The 25970-nt window shown below is 38.0% G+C and overlaps 3 protein-coding genes across 10 annotated transcripts; 2 read left to right on the forward strand and 1 right to left on the reverse strand.

Moving 5' to 3' along the window:
• Nucleotides 1-279: 279 nt before the first annotated feature.
• Nucleotides 280-4820, reverse strand: LOC124404161 (ubiquitin carboxyl-terminal hydrolase 35). Its single transcript, XM_046878087.1, has 3 exons — nt 3119-4820; nt 2681-2907; nt 280-2204 (listed from the first exon to the last, which is right to left on the reverse strand). The coding sequence occupies exons 1-3, from the start codon at nt 4600-4602 to the stop codon at nt 1249-1251; spliced, it is 2667 nt and encodes an 888-aa protein (XP_046734043.1). The 5' UTR covers nt 4603-4820; the 3' UTR covers nt 280-1248.
• A 727-nt stretch (nt 4821-5547) lies between these two features.
• LOC124404818 (dosage compensation regulator) lies at nt 5548-11420 on the forward strand. Of its 4 annotated transcripts, none has more exons than XM_046879224.1 (9): nt 5548-5706; nt 5829-6330; nt 7519-7565; nt 7646-7887; nt 7996-9643; nt 9723-10090; nt 10198-10467; nt 10551-10796; nt 10871-11420. In XM_046879224.1, the coding sequence occupies exons 1-9, from the start codon at nt 5628-5630 to the stop codon at nt 11204-11206; spliced, it is 3738 nt and encodes a 1245-aa protein (XP_046735180.1). In that variant the 5' UTR covers nt 5548-5627; the 3' UTR covers nt 11207-11420. The 4 variants fall into 4 exon arrangements, with proteins under 4 accessions (XP_046735180.1, XP_046735181.1, XP_046735183.1 ...); XM_046879225.1 differs by having other exon boundaries at nt 7999-9643; XM_046879226.1 differs by lacking the exons at nt 5548-5706; nt 5829-6330 and adding an exon at nt 6760-7289.
• A 408-nt stretch (nt 11421-11828) lies between these two features.
• Nucleotides 11829-24961, forward strand: LOC124404819 (JNK-interacting protein 3). Of its 5 annotated transcripts, XM_046879232.1 has the most exons (19): nt 11829-12096; nt 12850-13169; nt 13286-13460; nt 14726-15133; nt 15504-15701; nt 15841-15876; nt 16838-16855; nt 17345-17402; nt 17491-17547; nt 17624-17959; nt 18045-18224; nt 20734-20935; nt 21031-21851; nt 21935-22154; nt 22238-22523; nt 22606-22800; nt 23131-23220; nt 23376-23436; nt 24549-24675. In XM_046879232.1, the coding sequence occupies exons 2-19, from the start codon at nt 12876-12878 to the stop codon at nt 24550-24552; spliced, it is 3639 nt and encodes a 1212-aa protein (XP_046735188.1). In that variant the 5' UTR covers nt 11829-12096; nt 12850-12875; the 3' UTR covers nt 24553-24675. The 5 variants fall into 5 exon arrangements, with proteins under 5 accessions (XP_046735188.1, XP_046735185.1, XP_046735187.1 ...); XM_046879229.1 differs by lacking the exon at nt 23376-23436 and having other exon boundaries at nt 11830-12096; nt 24549-24961; XM_046879231.1 differs by lacking the exon at nt 23376-23436 and having other exon boundaries at nt 11830-12096; nt 13286-13406; nt 24549-24961.
• Nucleotides 24962-25970: the final 1009 nt, after the last annotated feature.

Consider the following 25970-nt stretch of genomic DNA (forward strand, 5'->3'; position numbering starts at 1 on the left):
AATATACAAGACTTACGAAAAATTATACAGCGCGTGCGGGTTGATTATATATATATGTATATATATATATATATATATATATTTTACATTGTACATATATAAATAAAAATGAATACATTATTATTTGTTTTTTTGTTGGTTTTTCAATTGGATTCAATACTGCAATAAGAAATAAATATTGTCGATTGGACAGTATAAATTTATCACAGATTTTTCTTCACATTTATACTATTATCATTATCATATATAATTATTATTATTATTATTTTTTTTTCTTTCTTCTTCTGTAATTTACTACATATAAAACACAGCTATATACAGTTTATAATTAATCGTTTATGTATATGTCCTTTACTTCAATACCGCGCAGGTAATTTAGCAGAGTACTTTTTTCCTCTAACTCCATCGTAAAGACGAACAACGTTGTTGATGAAGGGCCGATCAATGTAATACGCTCACTTCGAAAATTTTTAACGCGCTTAAAGTCAGAATTGTATTTCCCCAACATTGTTCAATAGCGTCAGAGTGATCGAAGTTTAATTTCATTTTATACGTAGAAAAAGGCAAATAATACCATATCAGATAATCTCCGTGGGACCTTAAACCTACATCGCAATTCAGAACTATATGCGTAAATTAAGCCACAGCCAATTGAAAGAGATTGCCCAGGTGTATATGTGTGTATGTACCATGTATAATTGTATGATATACTTATGTGCACACACACACGCACGCACACACACATTTGCAGCATAAAGATAGTTCCCAATTCCTTGTATTAAATGATGAATGATTTTTCTTATTCGTCTTCTCTTCACCTTTCAAAAAGTAGCTGCAGCCTCTGTCAGCCTTGATTCCTAATTAGACTATACACCTTTAAACGATACTAACGAACTACCAACTAATGAACTCTTCGTGGTGAGCAGTCGACTTATGCAGCAACAAAGAATAAATAAAAATTGATAAATCAAAAAATCTTTTTTCAGCTCTCTGAGGATAAGTACGACAATTACTAAAAGTTACACCGTTTATAATTTAACAGCTGATTATTGTGAGACCGTTGATAAAATAACGTGCGTACTGTATCGAAAAGACTTTTTCCCTATAACCAATTCCATTCGCTATAAGTAACGCTATAACGTCGTCGCATTTAGGTATTCATTTTTTCGCTAAAAATAAACGCTTCTGGAAGAACAACGACTAACGACGAGATGAAACAAACTAATTGAAGATAGATGATAATTTTCCTCAAAAGAGGAAACGATTCGTCGGTATATCGACGGCGCTTCGACAATTGCTCGGCGGAGGATTCTCATCGTCCGAATTATCGTGTCTTCCGACATTCGGCAACGGCTGTTTACTACGCTGATTACGTTTACGTTCAGTCTGTTGCCGGAGCTCTTCTTTGAAGGCAATCGTATCGTTCGCTACGAGGTCTTGAAGCCGTTTCTTCAGCGTGGACAATTCGGGTACATCTTCGTGCGACTGGACGGTGTCCGATGTGGCCGTATTCTTCGCGTAGAACAAAATGTAGGGGGTGTCGGGTGGTTCGAGGCTCTTGAAATCATCCAGGCTGCTGCTCCATACGTAACTGTCGTTGAACTTGTGCCAGTTATTTTTCGAGTCGCAGGCGTAGGTGAAATAGTGTCCGTAATCCATGCTGTAGCCGGAATGAACAACAGCTGCGTAAAGGTTGTAAGTCTCCGTCGTGACGCAATTTTGCGACGATACAGGTACCTTAATAGTTTCATTGTACATAACTTTGTGTCTGAGTTTAGTTCTCAAACGACTTTCGGAATCGTAATGAAAATGTTTCAGTGTAAGTATGAGATGCGACGGCGCCTGTAAAATTTTTATTAATCTTTGCGCGTCGCACAGCTTTGTGCATTTGTCGCAACGATATTTATTCTCCCCGGTCAACTTTTCCGGTGTCAAATAATAATTTATTAGATCCTGCACAGATATCTCCTGATTCTCGGGTATCTCTGCTGGAAAACAAAGCTGCAAATCACGGAATTTGTCCGTATTATGCGAGCTTGTATCACACTGGGTGCACTGGTAAGTAATTTCAGACTCCCCGCCAAACACTCGATGAACAAGGAACGCCTGCATGCTGCCTTCCTCTCCTCCGACAGACTGAATCCCACTGTCCGTAGAATTGGAATGCGAATCATTCAGTTGCTGGGTTTGGGCTAAATCTTCACCTGGTAAAACAAGGATATTCTTAATACAACATCGGATAAGTTTTCTTGCAGAAATATTGTTTTTTAATCAGGTTTGGACTGACCTCTGTGAATTTCCTAATCATTTTCAAGCGTAAATATTGGCGAGACTGAATTGCGATTTTATTTGCAAAATCGTGATACGAATTTTTCAAGTTTATCAAACTGCAATGACAAACTGTAAGTATTTAAAAATAGAAAATTGCAATAAAGATCAATTGCGATATTTCTCGCAGGCTGCTGCTGTTGTTGCACACTCGTCGAAGTATCGCACGATTCAAATTGTGCGTCAGATTACAAAAAAACGATGTAGTAAATGATGCCAAAACAGTACAATCGAAAAAAATTTCAATCGAGATCTGTGTAGTGAAAATCTCGAGATTTCGTGTGTAAAAAAACACAACAAACAAAGAACAAAGGCTGGTGCACAAGCTGTGACGAAAATGTGATATATTTACGTTGAGTAAAGTCTGCCAACGACTGAGTTTTCCTTTGAAGTACGACACCTTCAGTGAGATCCTCTTCGGTAGTCCAACGTTTAATAACCGGGCCATCCTCTCCAGCTTCCTGAGTTCCATCGCTCATCTGTTCGTCGCCCTTTGATTTATGTTCAGTGGTCATTTCCACACCTCCGCATTGTATGTTGGCTGTTTTCTCGTGCTCGTACAGGACATCCAAGAGATGACTAATGGGTAACAAACATACAGATGCAATATTAATAGATGGTTACTAAATGCGTTTGAACTGAGCAGTAATTATAGACTCTGACAAAGCAATGTGTGACTATATGAAACACAAGTGTGAGACGTTTACTCATATATATAATTTATTTTATGGCAAGTAGAATTAGTAAACAAGGATAGTGTCGAAGAATCAATTACTCTGAAAATACTAACCAGAGAAATTCAGAGCTATCCTGCTGTTGACCAGGCATAAAATAGGTCGGTCTGGATGCGAGTAATATTTCATTCGGTGCTAGCGATACCCTCTTTGAATAAAGCAGCAAAGCGAATAGATTTTCCAGCTTTCTCAGAACAGGTTGATCAGCGGCAGATTCTTCATTGCCTTCTTCTTTGCGATTAAGAACTTTGTAACAGAACTGTCTAGTCATGAAGAGAGCTTGAAGAACACTGTTCATGTAGCAAGTGTTCCCCAAGTTAGTCAGACCCACTTTACCAGAGTTTGACCTAAAACTGGGTGTTTCAACATCGTAAAAGTCGTCTGCCCACACTGAGCCGCCGACTATCTCTTGAACGACTTGCATACGTGGTTTAGTGGGCAAACTGTTCTGGAGAAAGTCGTAGAACGGATAACCAGGGAACCTGATCATGAGCGCGGTCGATATATCGACGATGTTTTGCACGCATTCTTTACCCATTGGAGATGTGTCCTTCAACAGGTGCTGCATCATCGGCTGGATCCTTTTTGATATTTTGTGAAACAGACTCGGTGTGCTTTGCTTTTTGAGAACGTGAAACACGATCGATGACAAATTTTGTCGACCCATGGGAAGCAGGAGGGCGATGAAAAGTCGCTCCACCGTCGCTTCCGTCACTTCCTTCAGGATGGAATACTTCCGTTTTGCTTCCAGTTCCAATATGAACTCCATAATCCAGATTCCCAGCCGATCGCCCCTCAGCCACTTTGTCGACCATGAACAGAGTATCTTCAACGCTTGAACGAGCTGCTGATCGCTGCGCGATTCTGACAAAATGCATTGCACAGCTTGCGGTATCATCGATACGTCCACGAGTTGCAACACGATGACCAGCGCTGGTCCGGGCTCTTCGGTTCTTGACGTGTCCGATATGATGTTGTAGAACACAGCGAAGCAGGTGATTATCAGATTGACTCGTTCGGGGCATTCCTCGTTGGAACATAAATAAGCGAGAAATTTTTGTATTTTAGAGGCATTTTCATTGAATTCTGATATCTTTTTGGGCTCGCTGGGTACTTGGAGGTGAGCCAAACGAACAATGATCGCTTCGCATAGTTTGGTGTGATTCGAAGTCATGGGTAGATAGGCTTTGTGCGAGGAAAGGACATCGATGATGGAGACTAAGAAGGCGATATCTGTGGTAGCTGAATCCTTTATCATAACTGCAACGTTGTTGGTGACAGAATCACACCTTTCGAAAGTGTCCTCGGAAAAATACTGGGAAAACCAGGTCAACAGCCGTGGTATTTCGCTATAATTTGATACCCATAATTGACCATTCAGTATTGTTCTCAATATCGTACCGTCCTTCAACAGAATTTCGATTCTTTCGAGTAATTCCAGCGTTGACCATCCCTTAACAACCTCCTGTCTCGTCCCTGACAAGATTAAGCGGAAACACTTCTCAAGTTCTATTGTTATTTCATCTCCGTTCTCCATCATTGATGAATTCTTTTTTCGATTCTTCTCTGGTTGATTAAGGGTCCGAATGAAGCTACCTAACACTAAACAGTTATTAATAAATATTATCTTTAACCTCAACACGAATGACTACGATTAAAATCAAAGAAATGATTCTTGTTATATTGCAACTCACACTTACCGGGTTCAGCGCACGCACATCACACTGACTCACTGTACACAGTGCATACAACCCTGACACTTAAAACACTGTAATACACAGGAATAACACAGGACGCCCCAGTGAAATGCCCGCCATAGGTTACACGACTTTGTGTAGACGCTAACAAAAGACTCTATATACGTCTAGAGTCACAGCCTCATCGTTCAACGCTTTCAGCGCGTTCCGAAATTTATATTTTTTATATCCAGTTTGAAAATCAACATTTTATATTTTATATAGATATACAGAATGTGTGTTAGTTGCCACACTTTTAAAATAAAGGAATTGAAAGAATCATCTGTTTGGTCACTATAAATAAACGAAGCAATCAACAGCCTTGTTCAAACATTTCCTTTCCGATAGTTGGGAAATAGAACATATATACTTACAGACTTCGAAATACTTCGAATGCAGAGAATCAGAGAGACCAATAAGGAGAGCGCAACTTCACGTTTACTTTTACGCTGATTGCATGATAGCCTTACGCCTGAAATAGTCAAACACGAAATCATAATACATCATTCTTGGCTGTTATAACACACAGTCAACATAATTTGAAGATAATTACCTTTTAGCTTCTTTATCAGCGTGAGTCCGTTCAACACACGTCCATGTCCAAAATTGGTTTCCAGCGACGCGACTCAATTGTTCTACGTTTCGGAACCCGCCACACATCACCGCTGATTCGCTAGGATTCGGAGAGCTTTGAGAGAAGTTATCAGACCGCCAAACGTTGGTCTGTTTATATAGTATTTCTGTGCTTGGTGCAGGGTAAATCTTGGGTAAATCTTAAAGACTAATAAAGACTGTGAAATCGTAATCAGGTGTCACTCGACAGTTGATAATGGGTGATATCAAGGCATTTCTGCATCAATGGTGTGCCAAGAATGGACACGATCCACAGTTCGACGTTAGACCAACCGGTAAGTGTTCATTCTCATAATTGTATGTGTCAAACTATTGCCTGCGCTATCAGTGACAAGTTGGTCAGAGTTAAAACTCAACTTGTTTAAATCATCCACTTTACTTTACATGTTCTCATAAGGCCCGAAGAATCGACAGCGGTTCTTGTGTGAACTCCGAGTATCCGGCTACAATTATGTCGGCGCTGGTAATTCGACCAACAAAAAAGACGCCCAGGGCAATGCGGCACGCGATTTTGTGAATTATCTTGTTCGCATGGCGATTGTCAATCCGAATGATATACCTGTGGATATTGGAACGCCTGCTTCTACTACGCTTACTCCGAGCGATCTTCCTGGAGACTCGTTTGCCCCAGCGAGACCTGTTTTTCAAGATGGAATGGGCCCCAATGAAATGGGTCAGGCTTACAGACCTTACAACGAAAGGGGACAGGGAAATTATACCTACATCGACAGGATCGCGGAACAAAAGAAAGTTGAGGAGGCAGAGGACCTGGACGTCAATGCTGGAATTCATGGAAATTGGACAATAGAAAATGCCAAGTCCAAACTCCACCAGTTTTTGCAAACTAACAAAATTAATGCAGATTATAAATATACCCCTGTCGGTCCAGATCACACTAGGTACACTTAATGCAGTCATTCACTTTCTTCGTTATTCATTTAGTGTTATGTATGTGTACAATTTGTTCAAGAATGGAAAGGGTTATATTTCGTACTTGTTCCAAATTTTAATCCATTTCAGCACAAAAAATGCATTGGCTAATCTCTGATATACATTTCCTTGATCAAGAGACAACCACACTTTTTTCTTTTTGCCATATATATAGACACATGTAATTGATTTTTTGTACGCAATGCTTGATGATGAAAAAGTATTTATTGTTCTTAATGCTCGACAAAATGATGGCCAGAGCAGGTGAAGTACAATTTCACTTTCGACTTGTTTCTAGTAACTGAGAATTCAGTTTGCGAAATTCACATGTACCTGTGTACGATGTGTGGCAACAAAAAAAACCGGCTCTCTCTCAACTACTTTTTGTAGTTTGTCAAGTAACTTATTAGTTCTGTATAATTTTAACGATTGATGTATTTTCAGGGCATTTCAGACAGATCTTTGACCATAATTTGCCAAAGATTTGTAGGATTTGCTGTGAATGGAAGTTTTATACTGCGATTGTAATCAAGCTTATAGTTCAAAGCTGCAGGCATAGAATATATCAATCATAAACTTTGACTACTTTATCATTATACTTATAATTTTTTTGTTTTAATCACTTTTGTTCATCCTTCATTTTCGCGGTGCTTGCCAATGATAAATTACCATGCCTAGTTGAAAAATAATATTAGAATTGAAAAAAAGTGTTAAAAATAATGGTGATACTCGAAGAGACCATTTTGGAGCACACCATCAATATTTAGTGGAGGCCAGCTCACAAGCGTAGAACAAAACGCTTTTGGACAAGCCATTAAATGGAGTATTACCAAAACCTTTATTTCAATTAGGTGATAATGGTTTTGGTGTTGTCACCTGTTGCAGCTTAAACAATGTGCTCCAATTTGGTCTCCGTTTACATCAAGTGGTAAGTTCAATGTGCAAAGCTTTTTGGCTCACTCCAATAAGTTGGCAACAAATTATTTTGTATCAAAATTCTTATTATTCAGACTTGTAATGCTTATTCGATTGGCATCATGATCTTAAATTCACAAATATTTGTCTCTATTTAACCAATTTATTTGAGTTTGTTAAAATACTACTGATTCTTACTTGATTGTTCCTTTTCAAACATTTTTTGTATATTTATTATTCAGGAGCTTTATGGCTGAAATGACGATCTATGTGAAGAAACTTGGACGAAGTATGTACACTCAATGAGTCACATCTGATCAATTGAATTCATGTATAAAAACTTTAATAACTGACGTGAAACATTTACAGATGTTACAGGGCGAGAAACTGGTTCAAACAAACAGACTGCATCTAAAAGCTGTGCATTGTCTCTAGTCCGACAATTGTATCATCTCGGTATTATTGAAGCGTTCAGTGGAACGCTGAAAAAGAACAAGGAAAGTGAAAATATGAAGCCATATCCGGTTAAAATTGCACCTGAATTGGAAACGCAGGTCCTTGAGGTTTTAGAAAGCCTCGATGTTGCCCCAATTAGCAATTTCAACCCGCCAGTAAGAGCTTAATTATTTAAATCTCTATATACTTTTGTGGACCTGTTATTCGTTTCAATATTCCTTTGACACATGCGATCGGCACACCTCAACAGAGTTTAATTCCAGCAGGCTCAGTCGGAAAATTCTGGGGAAATTACAAGTACCCCGTCAGGTGTATCGTTGATAACAAATCAAGTTTTGGATGATTTTATATCTTCAAAACCGCAACCAGCTGGTGTAGTCAGTTGGTCTCCGCCTCAACCGAACTGGAATCCGTGGGTTGGATGTAACATTGATGAAGGGCCTCTGGCCACAATTAGTTTGGACAAAATGTCTGAGGACATTATGCTCGATCAAAGAGATCGGCTCCAGCAGGACACGACTCTTCAAAAAACTATACAAGAAAGATCTACACTTCCTGTATTCGCCAAACGGAATGAGATCATGGCGGCAATCAACGACAACCCAGTTATCATTATCAGGGGTAATACCGGTTGTGGAAAAACTACTCAAGTTTGTCAATTCATTCTGGATGACTACATATCTTCGGGACAAGGCGCGTATTGCAGTATAGCCATCACACAGCCAAGGCGAATCTCGGCTGTGTCTGTGGCAGACCGGGTAGCAGTCGAACGGTGCGAGCCGATCGGTCAAGCTGTCGGATATTCCGTGAGGTTTGAATCCTGTCTACCCCGACCTTATGCCAGTATGATGTTCTGCACAGTCGGAGTACTCTTGAGGAAATTGGAAGGTGGTCTCAGAGGTGTCTCTCACGTGATAGTTGACGAGATTCACGAACGTGACGTCAATTCTGACTTCATCATGGTCGTTCTTCGTGATATGATACACATGTACCCTGAACTAAGAGTGATATTGATGTCAGCTACTATCGACACAACTTTGTTTAGCGAATACTTCAACAAGTGTCCTGTCATTGAAATACCCGGAAGGGCATTTCCTGTGCAACAATATTTTCTGGAAGATTGCGTTCACTTGACCAATTTTGTGCCACCAGCGGACACGCGAAAGAGGAAAAATCGTGACTCTGACGATATTCCAGGCGACGGAGACCAAGAGGAAAACTACAACAAAATTGTCAGTGGAAATTATTCTATTCAGACGAAAAATGCAATGGCACAAATGAGTGAGAAAGAAATCAGCTTTGAACTTATAGAAGCTCTGCTACAATATGTCAAAACTCAGAACATTCCTGGAGCTGTACTGATCTTCTTACCAGGATGGAATTTAATTTTTGCTTTGATGAAGCACCTGCAACAACATCCAGCTTTTGGTGGCTCAAATTACATCATTATTCCGTTGCATTCCCAACTGCCCCGTGAGGATCAACGCAAAGTATTTGATCCAGTACCTACAGGTGTCACAAAAATAATTCTCGCTACAAACATTGCTGAAACCTCCATCACCATTAATGACGTAGTATACGTCATAGATTCCTGCAAAGCCAAAATGAAGCTCTTCACATCGCACAACAATATGACTAACTACGCGACAGTATGGGCTAGCAAAACTAATTTGGAACAACGAAAAGGCCGAGCAGGTCGTGTCAAGCCTGGATTCTGCTTTCACTTATGCTCTCGTGCACGATTTGAAAAAATGGACGAACACATGACTCCGGAAATGTTCAGAACGCCTTTGCACGAACTGGCACTCAGCATAAAGTTATTGAGACTAGGAAGCATTGGACAATTTTTGTCAAAAGCAATTGAACCTCCACCGCTTGACGCAGTCATCGAGGCAGAGGTAATGTTGAGAGGTAGGTCTGTAGTGGTTATTTTTGCTTTGCATTTGAAAATGCTATGCTCATACACTGAACGAAAATTTGAATTATCTAGAAATGAAGTGTCTGGATGCCAATGATGAACTAACGCCTCTCGGAAAAATCTTGGCTCGTTTGCCGATCGAACCACGCCTAGGCAAAATGATGATTCTCGGATGTATATTCAGAGTAGGCGATGCATTGTCTACAATGGCAGCGAACAGTACAACATTCCCAGAAGTCTACAACATGGGCCCAGACATGAGAAGACTTTCTTATCAGCAAAAGTGGTTCGCTGGAGCCAGATACAGTGATCATGTAGCTATGCTGCACGCTTTTCAAGCGTGGGAAGAAGCTAGAGGCGGAGGAGAATACGCCGAACAGGCCTTTTGTGATTCAAAGAACTTAAGCTTACCCACGCTTAGGGTTACCTGGGAGGCGAAGGTATGCATTTCTTCAGTCTGTATTTCAGACTATGTTTGAAATCCTATCGAGCACAGAATATAGGTGAACATGTCAAAGTTTTGTAAAACTATCTTTTTTTTCCATAGAATCAACTGCAAGCTCTTTTACAAAGCACTGGTTTTCCCGAAGAAACATTGTGCCCGACACCATTGAACTATCAGGCTGGTTCTGATGTTCGTCTTGATACGATTACCGCACTGCTATGCATGGGTCTCTATCCAAATGTTTGTTTTCATAAAGAGAAACGAAAGGTTCTTACAATGGAATCCAAGTCTGCACTGATTCACAAGACATCCGTTAATTGTAGCAACTTTGAGCAAAACTTCCCATTCCCGTTCTTCGTCTTCGGCGAGAAGGTAACAATTTACTCCATCACCGAATATTTTCACATACAAGTATACTGCATATATTGTAATAATTAAAAAAAACAAAATACTAGATCAGAACTCGGGCAGTCTCCTGCAAGCAGATGACAATGGTGTCGCCTATTCATCTGCTGCTATTTGGTTCTCGCCGAGTAGAATATGTCGATAGCGTAGTGCGGTTAGACAACTGGATAAACTTAGATATGAAGCCGGAAACAGCAGCGGCTATTGTTGCGCTAAGACCAGCCTTGGAAAGCTTGGTAATTAGAGCCAGCAAAGATCCGGAAACGATTTTGGAGCTAAGTCCTGTCGAAGAGAAGGTATAAACAAATTTCTAAATGATTTCATAAGACGTAATCAAGTCGTGACGTTATTTTGAATTTATGTTAAACAGGTATTGATAGTGATCAAGGCTCTCTGCGGGATGAACGCCTGCCGCTTTGAAATGGATCAGATAACTGGCGGAGGCTTCCAATCTCGCAGACCACCGAGAGGACACTCAACTGGCTTTGGTTCTGGAGGTGGTAACAGACCGCCGCCGCCAAAAATGATGCGTGGAGGTGGTTTTCACGGAGATAGAGGCGGGAGTTTTGGTCGCGGTGGTGAAAACAATTACGGTGGCGGAGGTGGAGGCTATGGTGCTCCGGGACGCAGTGGGTACAATGGCAGAGGAGGAGGTGGTTTCAGAGGCAGAGGAAACTGGGGCGGTGGATACCGTGGCGGATACTAACGAGTATTAATTTATCGCAGTACAATATACATCACTTAATTTTAAATCGAGTCAAGCGTTATCACGCGATAATGATGATAAGGCTACAATGTAAGCCACATTAACAAAGTAGGTAATTCATAATTAGTCAGTGAGTGCTTATGTCACACTTGATGTAATGAAGTTATACATGAGATCGAATCTTTCTGAATAAAGAAAGAATTATTCAAAACAAGTACTCGAATCTTGTAAATGTTTACAAGCTTTTATTTATGGACTAAAAGTGGTTTCCAGTCAAGTTTTAAAGTCTGCGCTCTTCACGAAAATGGGTTCTAACATAAGTTTGTACAGTTAACGGTACATCCTTATCAAACACGTGAAGCTAAACATCATCCCTGCTAATTATGATTGCAACTTTTGAAGAGGTGAGTTCAATCAGTCGCACTTTTTCCATAGTATTTAAAAAACTGAATACGTTGTATAATTGTATCTGGCTATTGAGATTATTGAAATAAATAAATATCTGTGAAGGGACATGAAAGAAGGGTATTCAATGGGCGTACATGCGATATTGCCGATCAAGGGATTACGTATTTTAGTTCGTACGATCAGAGCCATCTAGACGAAGTAATTTTGTTGCTCTTTGTACTACGTACCGTAATAAATTGCAGTGGGGAAGTGGCGAAAAATGGCGATGACCCGTCACTCTGAAAATCGTCGATACTGACGGGGGGAGTAAACGAGCAAATGTCTCGAGTTCGGTTATAATATTAAGAAAGAAAAATGACCTGTGCGGTTGACGGGTAACATATTTGAGTGGTGAATCGGTGTTACATCGTGTGGTGGTCGTTTGGGTCAGATCCAAAGTCGAAACTGGTGGTTGCGAAACGTCACAGAACAACCCATACAAGGCAAGCAGGCGCACGTTTGGCGTAGATTATGGATATTTTCTCTCTCTCTTTCTCTCTCTCTCTCCCTAATAGATTACAGGTAACCTCATTCGTAAATGTGTTTAAGGGCACGCAAGAAACATCCTGGACTATCATGAATCACCAGGAATATATCTCCAATCTATGTTTCCCCTTCTTTTCCTTATTTATTCTGCTAGGTTAGGTCTCTGACACTTGATGTTGATTGAACGAGACAAAATTGAACACGACATTTTCTACCTCAAGAATGTACAACTGTGTGCTATAACTGTATTACACTCGTTACATACGCGCCTAGATTATAAAAGAACGTTCATTCTACGCTTTTCTTTTAAATCCTAGCTTCGTGTGTGGAAAAAACATACGCAATTTTATCGTGACAGTTGCACACAGACATGTGCCAGCACTGCTGCTGTCCGTACATTTAACGCAATTCAACGTTATTACCATACGTGAGACACGATACTTTTATCAACGACAACTTGTTATCTCTTAATGTAATAAAATTGTGGATTTTCCTCTTGGTAAAACAGTTGAAATAACTCTACATGTCAATCCCAAGAGAAGGATAAATTAATCGCGTTTATACCCTTGAATTTTTCTCTACTTTTTTTTAATCGATTATAATTCTTTTTACAGATATTAAATGTCAATTTGTTGAAAGATATGAGTATACAGATACAATTGTGTTCCAGAACAGAGGTATGAATTAACAAAGTCATAATTTAATTTCAGGACCCGTCGGTGTAATCGGCTTAAAAATGGATCAGGAAACTGTGTATGGAACGCACGAGGACAGTCATGTTGTTATGTCGGAGAAGGTACAGTCTCTGGCTGGCAGTATTTACCAGGAATTTGAACGTATGATTGCGCGTTACGACGAAGATGTCGTCAAAGAACTGATGCCCCTTCTAGTCAATGTGTTGGAATGCTTGGATCTTGCATATACCGAAAATCAAGAACACGAGGTTGAATTGGAATTATTGCGGGAGGACAACGAACAGCTCGTCACTCAGTATGAGAGAGAAAAACAGCTCAGAAAAACTTCGGATCAGGTATAAGGACCAACAATCATTATCCTTAATTACTTTTTTTTTATGGTATTTTTGAGTTGATCTAACGAGTGGTTTGACGGCACACTGCAATTTTTGTGAAAATTCTTATTTTACAGAAACTATTAGAATTGGAGGATGTAGCTGAGGATGAGAGGAAGGAACTGCTATCAAAGATCGATAGCCTGGAGTCAATTGTTCGAATGTTGGAATTGAAGACTAAAAATTCCCACGACCACGGTACAAATGCCAAAGTCATCTCCAGTCCATCCCCTCACAGAACCTTCCCCTACAGTAGAGTAGACTGTTTTCTGTTTTGATTTTATATACATGTTATACTATACTTGTTTATTGGTTTTTCTTTTTATTTCTTTATTTTTACCTGGTTCTTGGGCATTATTTTGATGGGCCTCTTTATGTTTGTCACTTTTATCATAAAGCATGATTTGTTTCTGTTTTTAGTCCTTTATTTAGACACGCCTGTCTCTCTGTCTATTTGCCATTACAAATTTTTCTGGTGGAAATTATATGTCGAACTTATTTTTAAATAAAAGTTCACTAGAGATACGTATTTTCTTTTGAATAGTATAACAAAACATATCCATCGCCATTTTCTTGAATTGATACGTACAGTTTAGAAAGCAAAGCAACTAAAGTCAATTTACCTGTGCAAGTAAAAATTTTTTTTCTATTCGTTAAAATGAATTTTATGAGATATAATATGCTTTGTACATACGCCGTTAAGTATAGTATTAATTACCTAAGTATCAATTAACACCAGAAAAGTATTTCTACGATGCTTAGGTGGGGTGGGTAAAGTCTGTTTCAATTCAAACTTACAGTCAAAGAATATTTTGTACACGTTTAATTGTGTATTTAAATGGTCAAAATATTTTCAAAGACAGAGCAGATGCTTGCTAGAAATTAACTGATCCAAAAATATTGATACTTTTTTTTCTAGTAGGTGTAAATTGAATCTGCAGAGTACAAAAATTTCGACTTTGCATCAAATTATTTAACATCTTGTTACCTCCACGACTCCCAAAGAAATCTAGTTTCTAACATTCGCCATGTGTCAACAATCATATGCAATCTGATAGTATAGAATACCAACAGAATACTTAAAAAAAAATAACATATTTCAAAGTGATTCTGTACTTTACGTTTATCTGCAAAAATTTTCAAATTTTTCATTATTTTTTTTCAACAGATTTCCTAATGTGAGGAATTCTTGTTTTCTCGTACAAATTGAAAGACGGAATAATTATTCATAAAATCATCCTGTTGTAGATTTACAATTACACAATACCTACTTGCTGTTCCCAGGGCATCATGGTCCGCATTCATTCGCATTTATTTCATTAGTCTTTTTTATCAATTGACCATTTTCATTATGCTATGAACGTTTTGTCACTTGTACATTCGCAAACAAAGCTTGTATGCAGCAAAATCATGTATAGATGTCTCGTACAATGAGGAGTCATAACATAAAATTTAAATTGTAAACTGTTGAATGGATTAAGAAAATTTGCATCGTGGTATTTCGTTCCTTATTTTAGTTGTCCGTCTTGAGGAAAAGGAGTCTGAGATGAAGCGTGAATATTCTCGATTGCACGAACGTTACACAGAGTTATTCAAGACACATGTAGATTACATGGAACGTACCAAAATGTTGGTTGGAAGTACAGAGAGATTAGAAAATACCACCGGTGCTCGAGGTCCTTCCCGCTTACCTTCGCTAGGATTAGCCCATATGTCTCGAAGTTCTGGCCCCTTGAGCTACGGATTTCAAAGTTTGGAAGCAAGTATAAATGCTGATGACGGTCAGGAAGAAAGTCCACCTAGCGGAGCTAGCCTTAGAGCAGAAATGTTGGATAGCAGTAACGAAGCAGCTATACAAACTTCGGACAAAAGCCAGCTCACAGATCAACCCTTACAAGAAAACAAAACTACTGCAATTTCGAGACGTAAGTTGAATACGCGGTACACAAAAAAAACGTACATTTTCAGAAAAGTATCCACGATTTCATAGTATTTTTCTTTTTCCATATGCATTCTTCTCTTGGATTATTCATAGGGATTAAAAGAAATGTTTCTTCTAACAGTACACCATTCAAATTAAAATCCCAACTGTGCTTCTCTATTAGATTGACAGATTCTACAATTACAGATTACCTGCAAGGTTTACTACCAGGCTTTCAATTATTGATTACCTCGCTTTTTTAACGTGGAAACACGTAAAAACTTTGCTTTAAAATGTCGGGAAGATACTAATAATTATCATACAGCTGTCAACAATTAGCGAACGAACTACGAATAAACGCTTTATATGTGCAGAGGAAAGTCCAGAAACAGAAATGCCACCAGTAATTGTAACGCCGACAACACCTAGCGGTCCAGAAAAGATTGCCACAACTCCAAGCGGAAGAACAAGAACGGATAAAGAACAACGAAGTGGAAACACTTTATATCAGGAACTCAGTTTTCAGGATGCGGATGCACTCGGTGAAATGGACGAAGGTGCAGATATCACTGGTAATATGAAAGAAATATGTAAACATCTTGCTAAAGATCGTTGACAATATTTGAGTATTGAACGAAAACCAAGATCAATTGTAAATGTAACAAATGCAATTCTTAAAAAAAAAATCAATTTGATTTGTTCTTGTTGCAGGGAGCTGGGTACATCCAGGAGAATACGCTTCCTCGGGTATGTTTGTAACAATATTTCTCCACATGATATATTTTTCCGTTTATTTTCGTGCCGTCTATTGTTCGCATTCAAAGAATTGTAGCAACTGCGTAATGATATAAATTATCATTACCTCCTCATCTGAGCCCATGGATCGAAATTCAATTGTTACATTGGATGTAGTGGTCGCATCTTGTTGTATTTACACAGCTGTTGTACCATAATTTGTTTTCCGAAGCATTGAAATGATCATATATACCGTATTGCTATGAGCATAAACCGACCCCGCATATAAGATGACCCCGAATTCTGAGACAATATTCCAGGGCGTTTTTCTTTGTTACCCACACACAAAATGGGTCCGCGTATAAGATGAGGACGATTTGGCGAGTGCTGTCAACGATAAAAAACTTCAGTTTATATTCAGACCAATATGGTATATACTTAGTCTTGTTGAGAGCAACCGTTTTTCCTTTTAACTGAATTCCGAAATGAGAAAAAGAAGATGTATAACGATTTATTCGGTAATTACATAGTTTAATCTTACACATGCCACTCGCTTGCTCTCCGAAATATCTTTGCTTTGTTCGAATTCAGTTTACAAGGCAAGAATAACTTCTGCATGCAATGCGAACTACGTTTCATTTATGTTATAACGAAAAGAGTCTGGTTTGCAATATTTTAAAACAAAATGTTGCAAATCAGGGATCAGTTCAACTTAAGTATTTAAAAAAAAAAAACAAAAAAAAAAGTTCACCTCATCATTAAAAGTCATTTTATAAGAATCCCAAAATGGCAGAAGGCCAATATCAAACTTGACGACATTTCGATATTTGGAAGATTGAAATTTCATACGTAAGGAAAAAAATTGACTACTAACATGTATGTATATTTGCATTGTCTGTTCCTTTGCTGTTCATCTGTTCGCGTCAAATCTTCATTGAACGATGCATGCGACGAATAACCCATCCATATGCAGTCAATGACAACTTTTTCGGTAAGCGTCTCTGAATAACTGACTATTTTCTATCTAATCTGATTATTGGACGTTTGTAAAATTTCCTTTCATTTTTTCTATAATAATCTTATAAACATTTGATCAAAGCATGTATCTTTAGGCACCAAATTGAATTCAAAATGTTTCAATACGCTTTCTCAAATAACATTTAAACAAATTTCTTCGGTTGCATCGAAATGACGCAAAAATTACAACCACAAGAAATTTAAGTACCTTCCACTCACATGATGTTAACAAACATGATCATTACCAAATTTAATTTGGATTTGTTCCGCTGGAAATACGAGAGCATAAAGTTTCTACTTACTGCCTTAATATCTTCATTTGCTCTGTACCTATACTTTGCTCTTCTGGTTCTTTCAGCATCACACAAATTTCTTTTGCTACTGCCTTATCCATGAGGGTAACAGTTGAGAGAATACTACGCACCACTCAATCATTATGTATTAATCGGCCAATTTTTTTTAGGCATGGGGAAAGAAGTGGAAAATCTTATTATGGAGAATAACGAACTCTTAGCAACCAAGTAAGCTATTCGCTCAGTTTCATTCGCCATAATTTTACATTCTGTTGTAACATCCTTCTACAATAATAATACAAATTTATCTTTCTAGAAATGCCCTGAACATCGTCAAAGATGATCTGATAGTCAAAGTAGACGAATTAACTAGGTAAATAAATCACGAACATTCCGTCAATCAAAATAAAATTCGATTAGCTAATTTGTAACCCTTTGCGTTATTTCAGCGAGCAAGAAATACTCAGGGAGGAAGTCAGGGCTTTACAACAAGCCAGAGAACGTCTTCGTCAGAAGGTATCAATGCTAGAAGAAGAACTGAAGAAAACTAGAGAAGAAGCAGAGGCAGCTGCAAAAACGACAAAGAGTGATGACGAAGAGGATGTTCCGCTGGCCCAAAGAAAGCGCTTCACAAGGGTAGAGATGGCGCGAGTTCTAATGGAGAGAAATCAGTACAAAGAGAGGTTCATGGAACTTCAAGAGGCTGTCAGGTGGACAGAAATGATCAGAGCATCCAGAACTGATCCCGCGAGTATCTCCAGTGGAAAACAGTCAGTGTGGCGGTTGTGAGTATTAAACAATAAACAAAAAAATCTACCCTTAATTATTTTGTATCGAGACTGGTACCTGACTCCCACTTTGCTTATCCAGTTTTAGTAATCTCTTCACAAGCCCGGCAGATCGAGGGGGGTTAGCACGTGGACAGCATACGCTACCACACATGCGCTACAGTGCACCGACTAACCAAATTACCCCAGCTCCGGCTCTGGATGCGATGCGCAAACGAACAATGAAAAATCGTCATGACTTTCTTGACCAAGGAGACAACATGTGAGAAAACAAACAGTCCTAACTTATAGTTCTATTCGTATTTATAGATTGAAGCTTGACTCATTTTACTCATGGTTTAGTTAGTTTTCGTTCTAATCATTAATCACGTATACACACTTTACGTTATTCAATTGTTCTGGTAACAATTTTCTTTTGGTAGAATCTCTCATCTTTTCTCATTGCAATTTCTCAGCAACTTTATTTTTTCTACAACTTGTGTTCGTTTCGTGGTTAAAGTCTCTAGCACCCTCGCTTAGTTTAGCTAAATCTAGCTAAGATGTTATTTATGTCATAATCCTGACTTTGATGCAAACAGCAACTCACATAAATATGTGAAAATGTTGTTCTACAAGTACAGCAAATTCAATCATCGACATGTAGACGATGTGTACATAAGATCCCTCGCATCTTTCGTTGATGTCTCAATTTTCAAAGACTTCTAAAGAAATTGAGTTAGGTGCTCTTCTTTACTGCTCACAATTCGGCTCTATCGTATCACAATTATCTTTGATAAAGCAAATCTCGTTTCATTTTTGTTGAGTAAACGTCAGGTCAATATTTATTTTCAATAATTTATCTCACAATGTTACTTCATCTCTCAAATTATTGTAATGTACATCACTTTACTTTTACAGTAATATCTACTTGAAATCTTCTACTCTCAGGAAAAGCTACCGTTATTATTTATCGTATATTCCATGTCTATATTAAAAAAGAATCGCGATTAAATTTGTCAAAATATAAAATGGTTTTTGGTTTACATAGAGGACCAACTCAAACCGAAAGTGAACACGCTATTTTCCGATAGGAAGTTAATTTCCTGGAAAATTCGTTACCGTAAGAATGATTTATCATGATTCCACACAAGCTGATGTATAAATCGACATTTTTAGAAGTAATGGGTATTAAAAATCTTTCCAGATTAGAGCCATCTTTGGTTAGTTGGGATCCATAGCTTTTGTCGCAACTCGCGATTAAAATCATGACTGATTCAAGAGATGTGAGTTCCTTTCGTATAATCTGCGTTTTTAACAGTTTCTTTACCTTTCGGCGCTGTATATTTTCAGTATGTGGCATACATTTGTTCAATGTACCTTATCTTTGTCAATTAAATGAAATTTTCTGACTATCTGTCAGATACGTTATTCTATTTTCGTGGTACGAGGTCCTGTAATAGCTTGTACCATGTGCTTTATCTTAATGGCGCTGGTTCTCTTGGGCGTTTTGTCAGTGGCGATTGGGTCAGCATGAGGTTTATTTGATGATTTGTAGCAACGAAATAATGTACCACTCAAGTATTTCACCAGTACAACATGAAAAATCCATTAAACAATATATTTTATTCGCGAAAAATCAAGCATTGCCATTCAGACATCATTTTGTTCATGTATTCAAGAGTGTAAGTGAAAATGATTGACATTTGTCAAAAATATTTAAGATTGGCATGGAGCAATGGTGTTCTGAATGCGTCTTCACATTCTACATGTATAATACTCATTCAAATCATTCAACTCATTCTAATTCGTACGTAAAATATTTTACTATTTTTGTGTTGTATATAAAAGTTTGTACATTTTCTGAATTATATTTATTATACGTATATACATGTATATTCATATATACATATAACGTTTATTAATTAGTGAATAAAACAAATTTTAATTACGTTATGCTTTTTATTTCAATATAATAATTTGACTTTAATTATTTACTCTACTCGGGTTACCTTCACTATCCTTTCAAGTGATTATCAGCGTTCTGAGGAAATGCTCATTACTTTGACTATCGGACCTCTAGTAAGTCGATCTTCAGGTAAACTTATTTCGCCTTATGCTTGTGCTGTAGCTTACATGACCTATGTATGATTAATATTCCTCACTCGATATTGAATTAATAACTGAACATGATTTTCACCCTTCACGTAGTTGCCTTGACTAATACTTTGGGAGAATATTTTTTGACGATTTAAAAGGGCACTGAATCGGTAATCAATGTATCCAATATCCATTCTCATCCTCCCCATCCCTGATACAAATACTGTTGCAGTGATGCATTCATAAATATCATTTCGTGTAAATGAAACTTGTAATCAATTACGAGTCTGTTACGAATGCATGTCAGTGAGTATTGATATAAACAAACTTTTGAATAAAAAATACACATCAAAAAATCGTACCATATCGAATACAAAAAAAGTACGTTGGTATCAGAATGCAATTTGTTTTTTATACTCAGAGAATATACTTTTGTTCGTTGTTCGGTTCTCGCATTGCGCTAACGAACCTGCTTTTGGTAATCGGGTCCCCAAGATGCGTGTAAAACTGTGTCTAATTGAGCGTAAAACTTTTGGTGATGACTAAGTTTTTTGTGAAAATATTTCTGGATTTATATTGAAAAATTGTGCTTTTATGTCAGAATCATGACGAATGTCAAGACCGTAATCTAAACCAGTTTAATACGTAAATATTACTCTTTGCAGATTGCTCAGACATTGATAATGTGTTCACAGGTCCTCAGAAAAGTTAGTAGCTCGACGAGCTAACGAACGGAGGGAACAATACCGTCAAGTACGAGCTCATGTACGAAAAGAAGACGGTCGTTTACAAGCTTATGGCTGGAGCTTACCTGGGAAACCGAGCGCACCTGCTAGACAGCCTGTACCTGTCCCTGTTTATTGTAGACCGTTACAAGAGACCGAGCCTGGAATGAAGGTGAATAACTCGTCATTGGACTTATTCGGAATATCAAAAGTTCTATGAATTGCACAATGTTCTACACATATGACACATGTTTTCTCGTACGACAGATATGGTGCGGAGCTGGTGTCAATTTGAGTGGTGGAAAGACTAGGGATGGCGGTAGCATGGTAGGTGGCAGTGTATTTTATGCAGCCGAGGCTCAGGAGAATAACGTGAAGACTGCCGAGGATGCTGTTGAGCACTTGGATAAGGAACTTCAAGAGAGCGAGCAGCAGCGATTGGAAGCCGAGCGACTAGAACAGCAACTAAGTTCTCTAGTTTGGATTTGCACGTCGACACAAAAGATGTCAAAAGTGACTGTCATCGATGCGAATAATCCAGCAGACATACTGGAGGCCTTCAACGTTTGCCAAAGTCATTTGTTATGCATCGCGAGTGTTCCAGGTGCTAAGGAGAGCGATTATATATTGGGATCGAACGATAACTCGATCCAAACGAATGGCGCTGGTGATCAAAACAGCAATAGTGAACCAGTTTCCCTAGAGCTGAGCGAAGCCAGAGAGAATAGCAACTCCAAGGTAGAAGAGAAGATCAAAACAGATGTCGACAATCAAAATTTAGATGATCACAACGCGCCTGAAGACTCTGACAAAGTTGACGCGGATCCGAATAGTAACACTGAACCGCAAAGTTTAGAAAGCATCGATAGTGAGACAGCAAATTTGGGGAAAGTGCAATTTGTAAAAAGTACACCTGAGCCGTCAATGCAAAACAACGATACGGATTTGTTGACGGAAAAAATGTCCTCCGTTCAACCAACCATGTGGTTGGGTGCTCAAAATGGTGCTGTATTTGTACATTCAGCCGTAGCAAAATGGACTATCTGTCTGCATTCGGTTAGATTGAAAGATGCCGCTTTGGCCATTGTGTAAGCATCATCCGCCATTCCACATTCATTGCCTTTGTTTAAAATGTTACAAGCATTACAAGGATCTGTCCTTATCATTTTAGCCACGTTCAAGGAAGAGTTTTGGTCGCTTTAGCCGATGGAACAGTGGCAATATTCCGCAGAGGTTCTGACGGCCAGTGGGATCTCTCGCAGCACCACATAATAACACTTGGTAGTCCTCAACATTCCATAAGATGTATGACCGCTGTTACAGGAAAAACTGTGTGGTGCGGTTATAGGAATAAAATTCACGTCGTTGATCCTATCGCTTTAACTCTGGAGGTAATCTGAATTTATACACCATCGAAGAGTGAAGACACTCGATTTATAAATCCTAAATTTTTTTCGTATTCTCTTGATCGCAGTGTACTGTCGATGCCCATCCTCGTCGAGAGTCGCAGGTCAGGCAACTCGCCTGGTTGGGGGAGGGAGTCTGGGTCAGCATCAGATTGGATTCAACATTGAGGCTGTACCACGCGCATACCTATCAACATCTTCAAGATGTCGACATAGAGCCTTACGTCAGCAAGATGCTGGGGACAGGAAAATTGGGATTCTCATTTGTGAGAATCACTGCTCTACTTATCTCGTCTAACAGATTGTGGATTGGGACTGGAAACGGAGTAATCATATCCGTACCTTTGTCCGAAAGTGAGAAAAGTTAGGGTTAAAATATCAGTCGCTACAAGAATCATGAATTAGTTTCTTCAGTGTATTTTCCAATCAATTCAAGGTGCTGGTGGTTCTATGGCAGTCTCACGAGCGCAGGCTGGTATGAAAACAGATGCGCCTGGTGTGGGTGTCAGGGTCTTCGCATCCGACAAGGGGGTAACGCCTGGAAGTTTTGTACCTTACTGCAGCATGGCGCATGCTCAGCTCAGCTTTCACGGACACAGAGATGCTGTCAAGATGTTTGTTGCCGTACCTGGTAAGAGTCTCATGTATTTTAAACGGATTGAAAACTACCTCTTCAATTCCATTGCTACAATAGTAACCCTTACCCTGTCACATGGTTTTTAGTATACGATGGCCGTCACATGGGGTCTTTCGCTTCTTACCCTTATTTTGGCTATTTTAAGTACTGCAAAAATTCTGAAATATTCATGCATGTTCTTTAAAGTGTCTGGTTGGAGATCCAACAAATAAATAAAATTCCGCCTCCTTCAGCCTTCCAGTTTACAAAATATTCACATAACAAGAAATCAGCATGAAAGACCCCATGTGATTGGGTAAAGTATGATACTACATGTTTTTTCAGGACAAGGTGGTCAAAGTATTGTGAGCGATGGATCACAGCCCGCAATGCTTGTATTATCCGGTGGTGAGGGGTACATTGATTTCAGAGTTGGTAAGTTTTTTATCACATGGTAATCATGGTTATAACGGTTTACCTTTATTACATTCTTATTAGTACACTTGAAAGAGTTACTGTAATGTTTAAAATTGAAATTGATCAAAAACACGGTTGCGTTCTGAGTTTTTCGGGGTGATTCGTAATTTCAGTTGAAGAGGCTGAGGACGAAAGTGACGTTGCGACCCACCTCATTGTGTGGCAGCTGGTCAGGTATGCCCCCAGAGAGTTATAGGAAGCGGTCAATTTCATTTGGTTCTTATTACTAATCAACAACTATCCGTATCTCGATTAACTTTTGTCGTTTCACACTAACTTTCAGTAAACTAACGATTAGGAATTTTGATACAGCAAATCTTAAAAAAAAAAAAACTGTAAAGATATAATAATGGCTTAAATATTTTTCTACAACTTGACGATTGGTAACTCGATAATGTGGAAGCGGTTTTGTCGGTTCAAGAACTATCACTTCAAATGATTAACATAAATTGATGGAAACCAGGCTAAAATTAACATACAGACTGCAGTATAAATTTCCACCGTCTGTCCTGGTGTTAAAATTAAGGAACATGTGAAATATGTACAGCACAAAAATGCACAATACATACACACGTACAATGTCATATGATTACTATACTCATCATGGGAATTGTATAAAATATCATTTCTTTTAGCATACCCTAAATTCACTACACGAGTATTTGTTAATATTTGCAGTACAATTACCAATTACGTGAACATTGAATTTATTTACGATTTGTTAGTGCGGTTTATTTCGTTGAGCAACATCGAGCTGCTGTCATATTTTGAACAACATGCGGTAATCAATGCTCTTGTATCACTCTATGAATGATGTCCTGATCTAATTGTATTAAACAATATTCAAGGTGTAACATGGGGTTGAATCATACCATAAAAACAAACATTGTGATTGATATTGTATATCATTAATCGGTAATTTAAAAAAATACTTGTTGGTTGCTTCAAGCCAGTATTTGCGTGAATTGGCAAGGAGCTTTCACAGTTTCAAGAGTTGATAATGTGTAAAATATTTTGAACAAAATTAATTTCATTGATTGCAGCAACCACTGGCATAAAACTATTTCATTAATGGAAAATGCACATTTTGAAACTTTGCAAAATATTTCCATATACATATCCTTCACTCTCTGGGAGCTTCCGCAGCTGGTATATGTATATTGTGTTGTACAACGCTGAGTTCATCTGCACCTTTCTTCCGCTAATACACATTAATTCTGATGTACAAAGTACCTTAATTCAAAATTTTAAACAAACGTATGCACAAAGAATGTCATATTCTACAGGTGACGGTGATGATACGGACGATGGAATCGAGAGGTCGAATCTTGCCGCTAACTCGGAAGAACATGGAGAACAAAGTCATTTGATCGTTTGGCAAGTTCAATGCCCTCTGCCAGTACCAATAACTGCATAGAATAATGAAGGAAGCGATTAAAGAAGCTTTTCATTTTAGTTCCTAGATTATCAATCAACGTGTTAATTTTTCATACTATTCATCTATAGCAGCTGTCAGACATATTAAATTATGCAAATCTTTCACACAAAAATCCGTTAGTGACGTTGCTCTTTTCAAAAATTGAACTCCTTTGGTATCGGTCTTTTCTGGCATACCGGTTTGGGTAATTTTTAACAGAAATGTATGGTAGCAGTCGTACCGTTAGTACCATCTGTGATCTAATTGAGTAACAGTAGCTGCGTATTTACTGAATATGCATAGACTTTGGCTCGTTATTCACCTTGATTCATAATAGATAATGGCATAGACTCTAGTTATACATAGGGCATATCTAGCAAAAGATACGTAGCGAATAAAAAAACGTTTGTATAGAAGATGAAAAATTTTTAACGACGCTTTAAAATTTAAAGTCTTTCGAAATTGTTAGCAAGTTTCAGGAAAAAAAAGTACTGTACGTTAATACTGCTTCCAATTCGCTTGATTTGACCTATTGATGAATCTTTGCGATATATGATAATTACTCTACCGAATTTTTATTCGGTTTACGGGTGATGAATAAGAATTTTCATAGATGACATAACGCGAAATGAAATTAATACCATTTAAGTGGACAGAAAGGACAAGTACTTGAGTAGAATTAGAAAAAAATTCTTGTGTAATAAGCCAAACTTGTTAGGGAAAAATGTGTGTTAGTGTTTTATTATTTTGATTTTGTTCTTTGCAAAAATACGCCGGAATTTTCATGCTGTACACAGACGTAATCTTAATTTTATTCTTAATTTATCGTTATATAACTAATCACTGATCATTTTACTCAAAAAATTGTTATTTAACAATAACCGATAAAACATCGAACTAATTAAGCTCGACTCAATATTTTAGATCTTAACGGATTTCATAATTGATAGGTATCTATTTTATGACTTTGAAAGGCATTATTTAGAATATTAATGAGTAATTTCATTATACGCAATGAAAGTGAAACAATTTACAAATTAGATATTAATCGATTTGTAGCAATTTTTTTGTGATATTTATAACTAGCTAATTTATTTTTTAATTCGCGCAGAAGCTGCATGAGGTATTTTTCGTTTTTATCTCTATGCAAAGTCTTATTATATTTCGATATTATTTAAACCAAAAACTAAACATTGACATAATTTTTATGCTCATCCGCCCAGCACCTTGTCAAAGTCTCGAAACATGAAAGCAACAATTATTCGATACATAGCAGTAAGTGGATACATAC

Source organism: Diprion similis, chromosome 3 (genome assembly GCF_021155765.1).
Source record: "Diprion similis isolate iyDipSimi1 chromosome 3, iyDipSimi1.1, whole genome shotgun sequence".
NCBI lineage: Eukaryota > Metazoa > Arthropoda > Insecta > Hymenoptera > Diprionidae > Diprion > Diprion similis.

Coding starts and splice junctions, on each gene's coding strand:
- LOC124404161 (XM_046878087.1), bottom strand. CDS start 4,602: ATGATGGAGAACGGAGATGAAATAACAATAGAACTTGAGAAGTGTTTC. Junction 2,908..3,118: donor GATAGCTCTGAATTTCTCTG/GTTAGTATTTTC, acceptor GTTACCCATTAG/TCATCTCTTGGATGTCCTGT. Junction 2,205..2,680: donor GTTGGCAGACTTTACTCAAC/GTAAATATATCA, acceptor TTGTTTTACCAG/GTGAAGATTTAGCCCAAACC.
- LOC124404818 (XM_046879224.1), top strand. CDS start 5,628: ATGGGTGATATCAAGGCATTTCTGCATCAATGGTGTGCCAAGAATGGA. Junction 5,707..5,828: donor GTTCGACGTTAGACCAACCG/GTAAGTGTTCAT, acceptor TGTTCTCATAAG/GCCCGAAGAATCGACAGCGG. Junction 9,644..9,722: donor GGCAGAGGTAATGTTGAGAG/GTAGGTCTGTAG, acceptor TGAATTATCTAG/AAATGAAGTGTCTGGATGCC.
- LOC124404819 (XM_046879229.1), top strand. CDS start 12,876: ATGGATCAGGAAACTGTGTATGGAACGCACGAGGACAGTCATGTTGTT. Junction 18,225..20,733: donor CTTGACCAAGGAGACAACAT/GTGAGAAAACAA, acceptor ATGTGTTCACAG/GTCCTCAGAAAAGTTAGTAG. Junction 21,852..21,934: donor GATGCCGCTTTGGCCATTGT/GTAAGCATCATC, acceptor TTATCATTTTAG/CCACGTTCAAGGAAGAGTTT.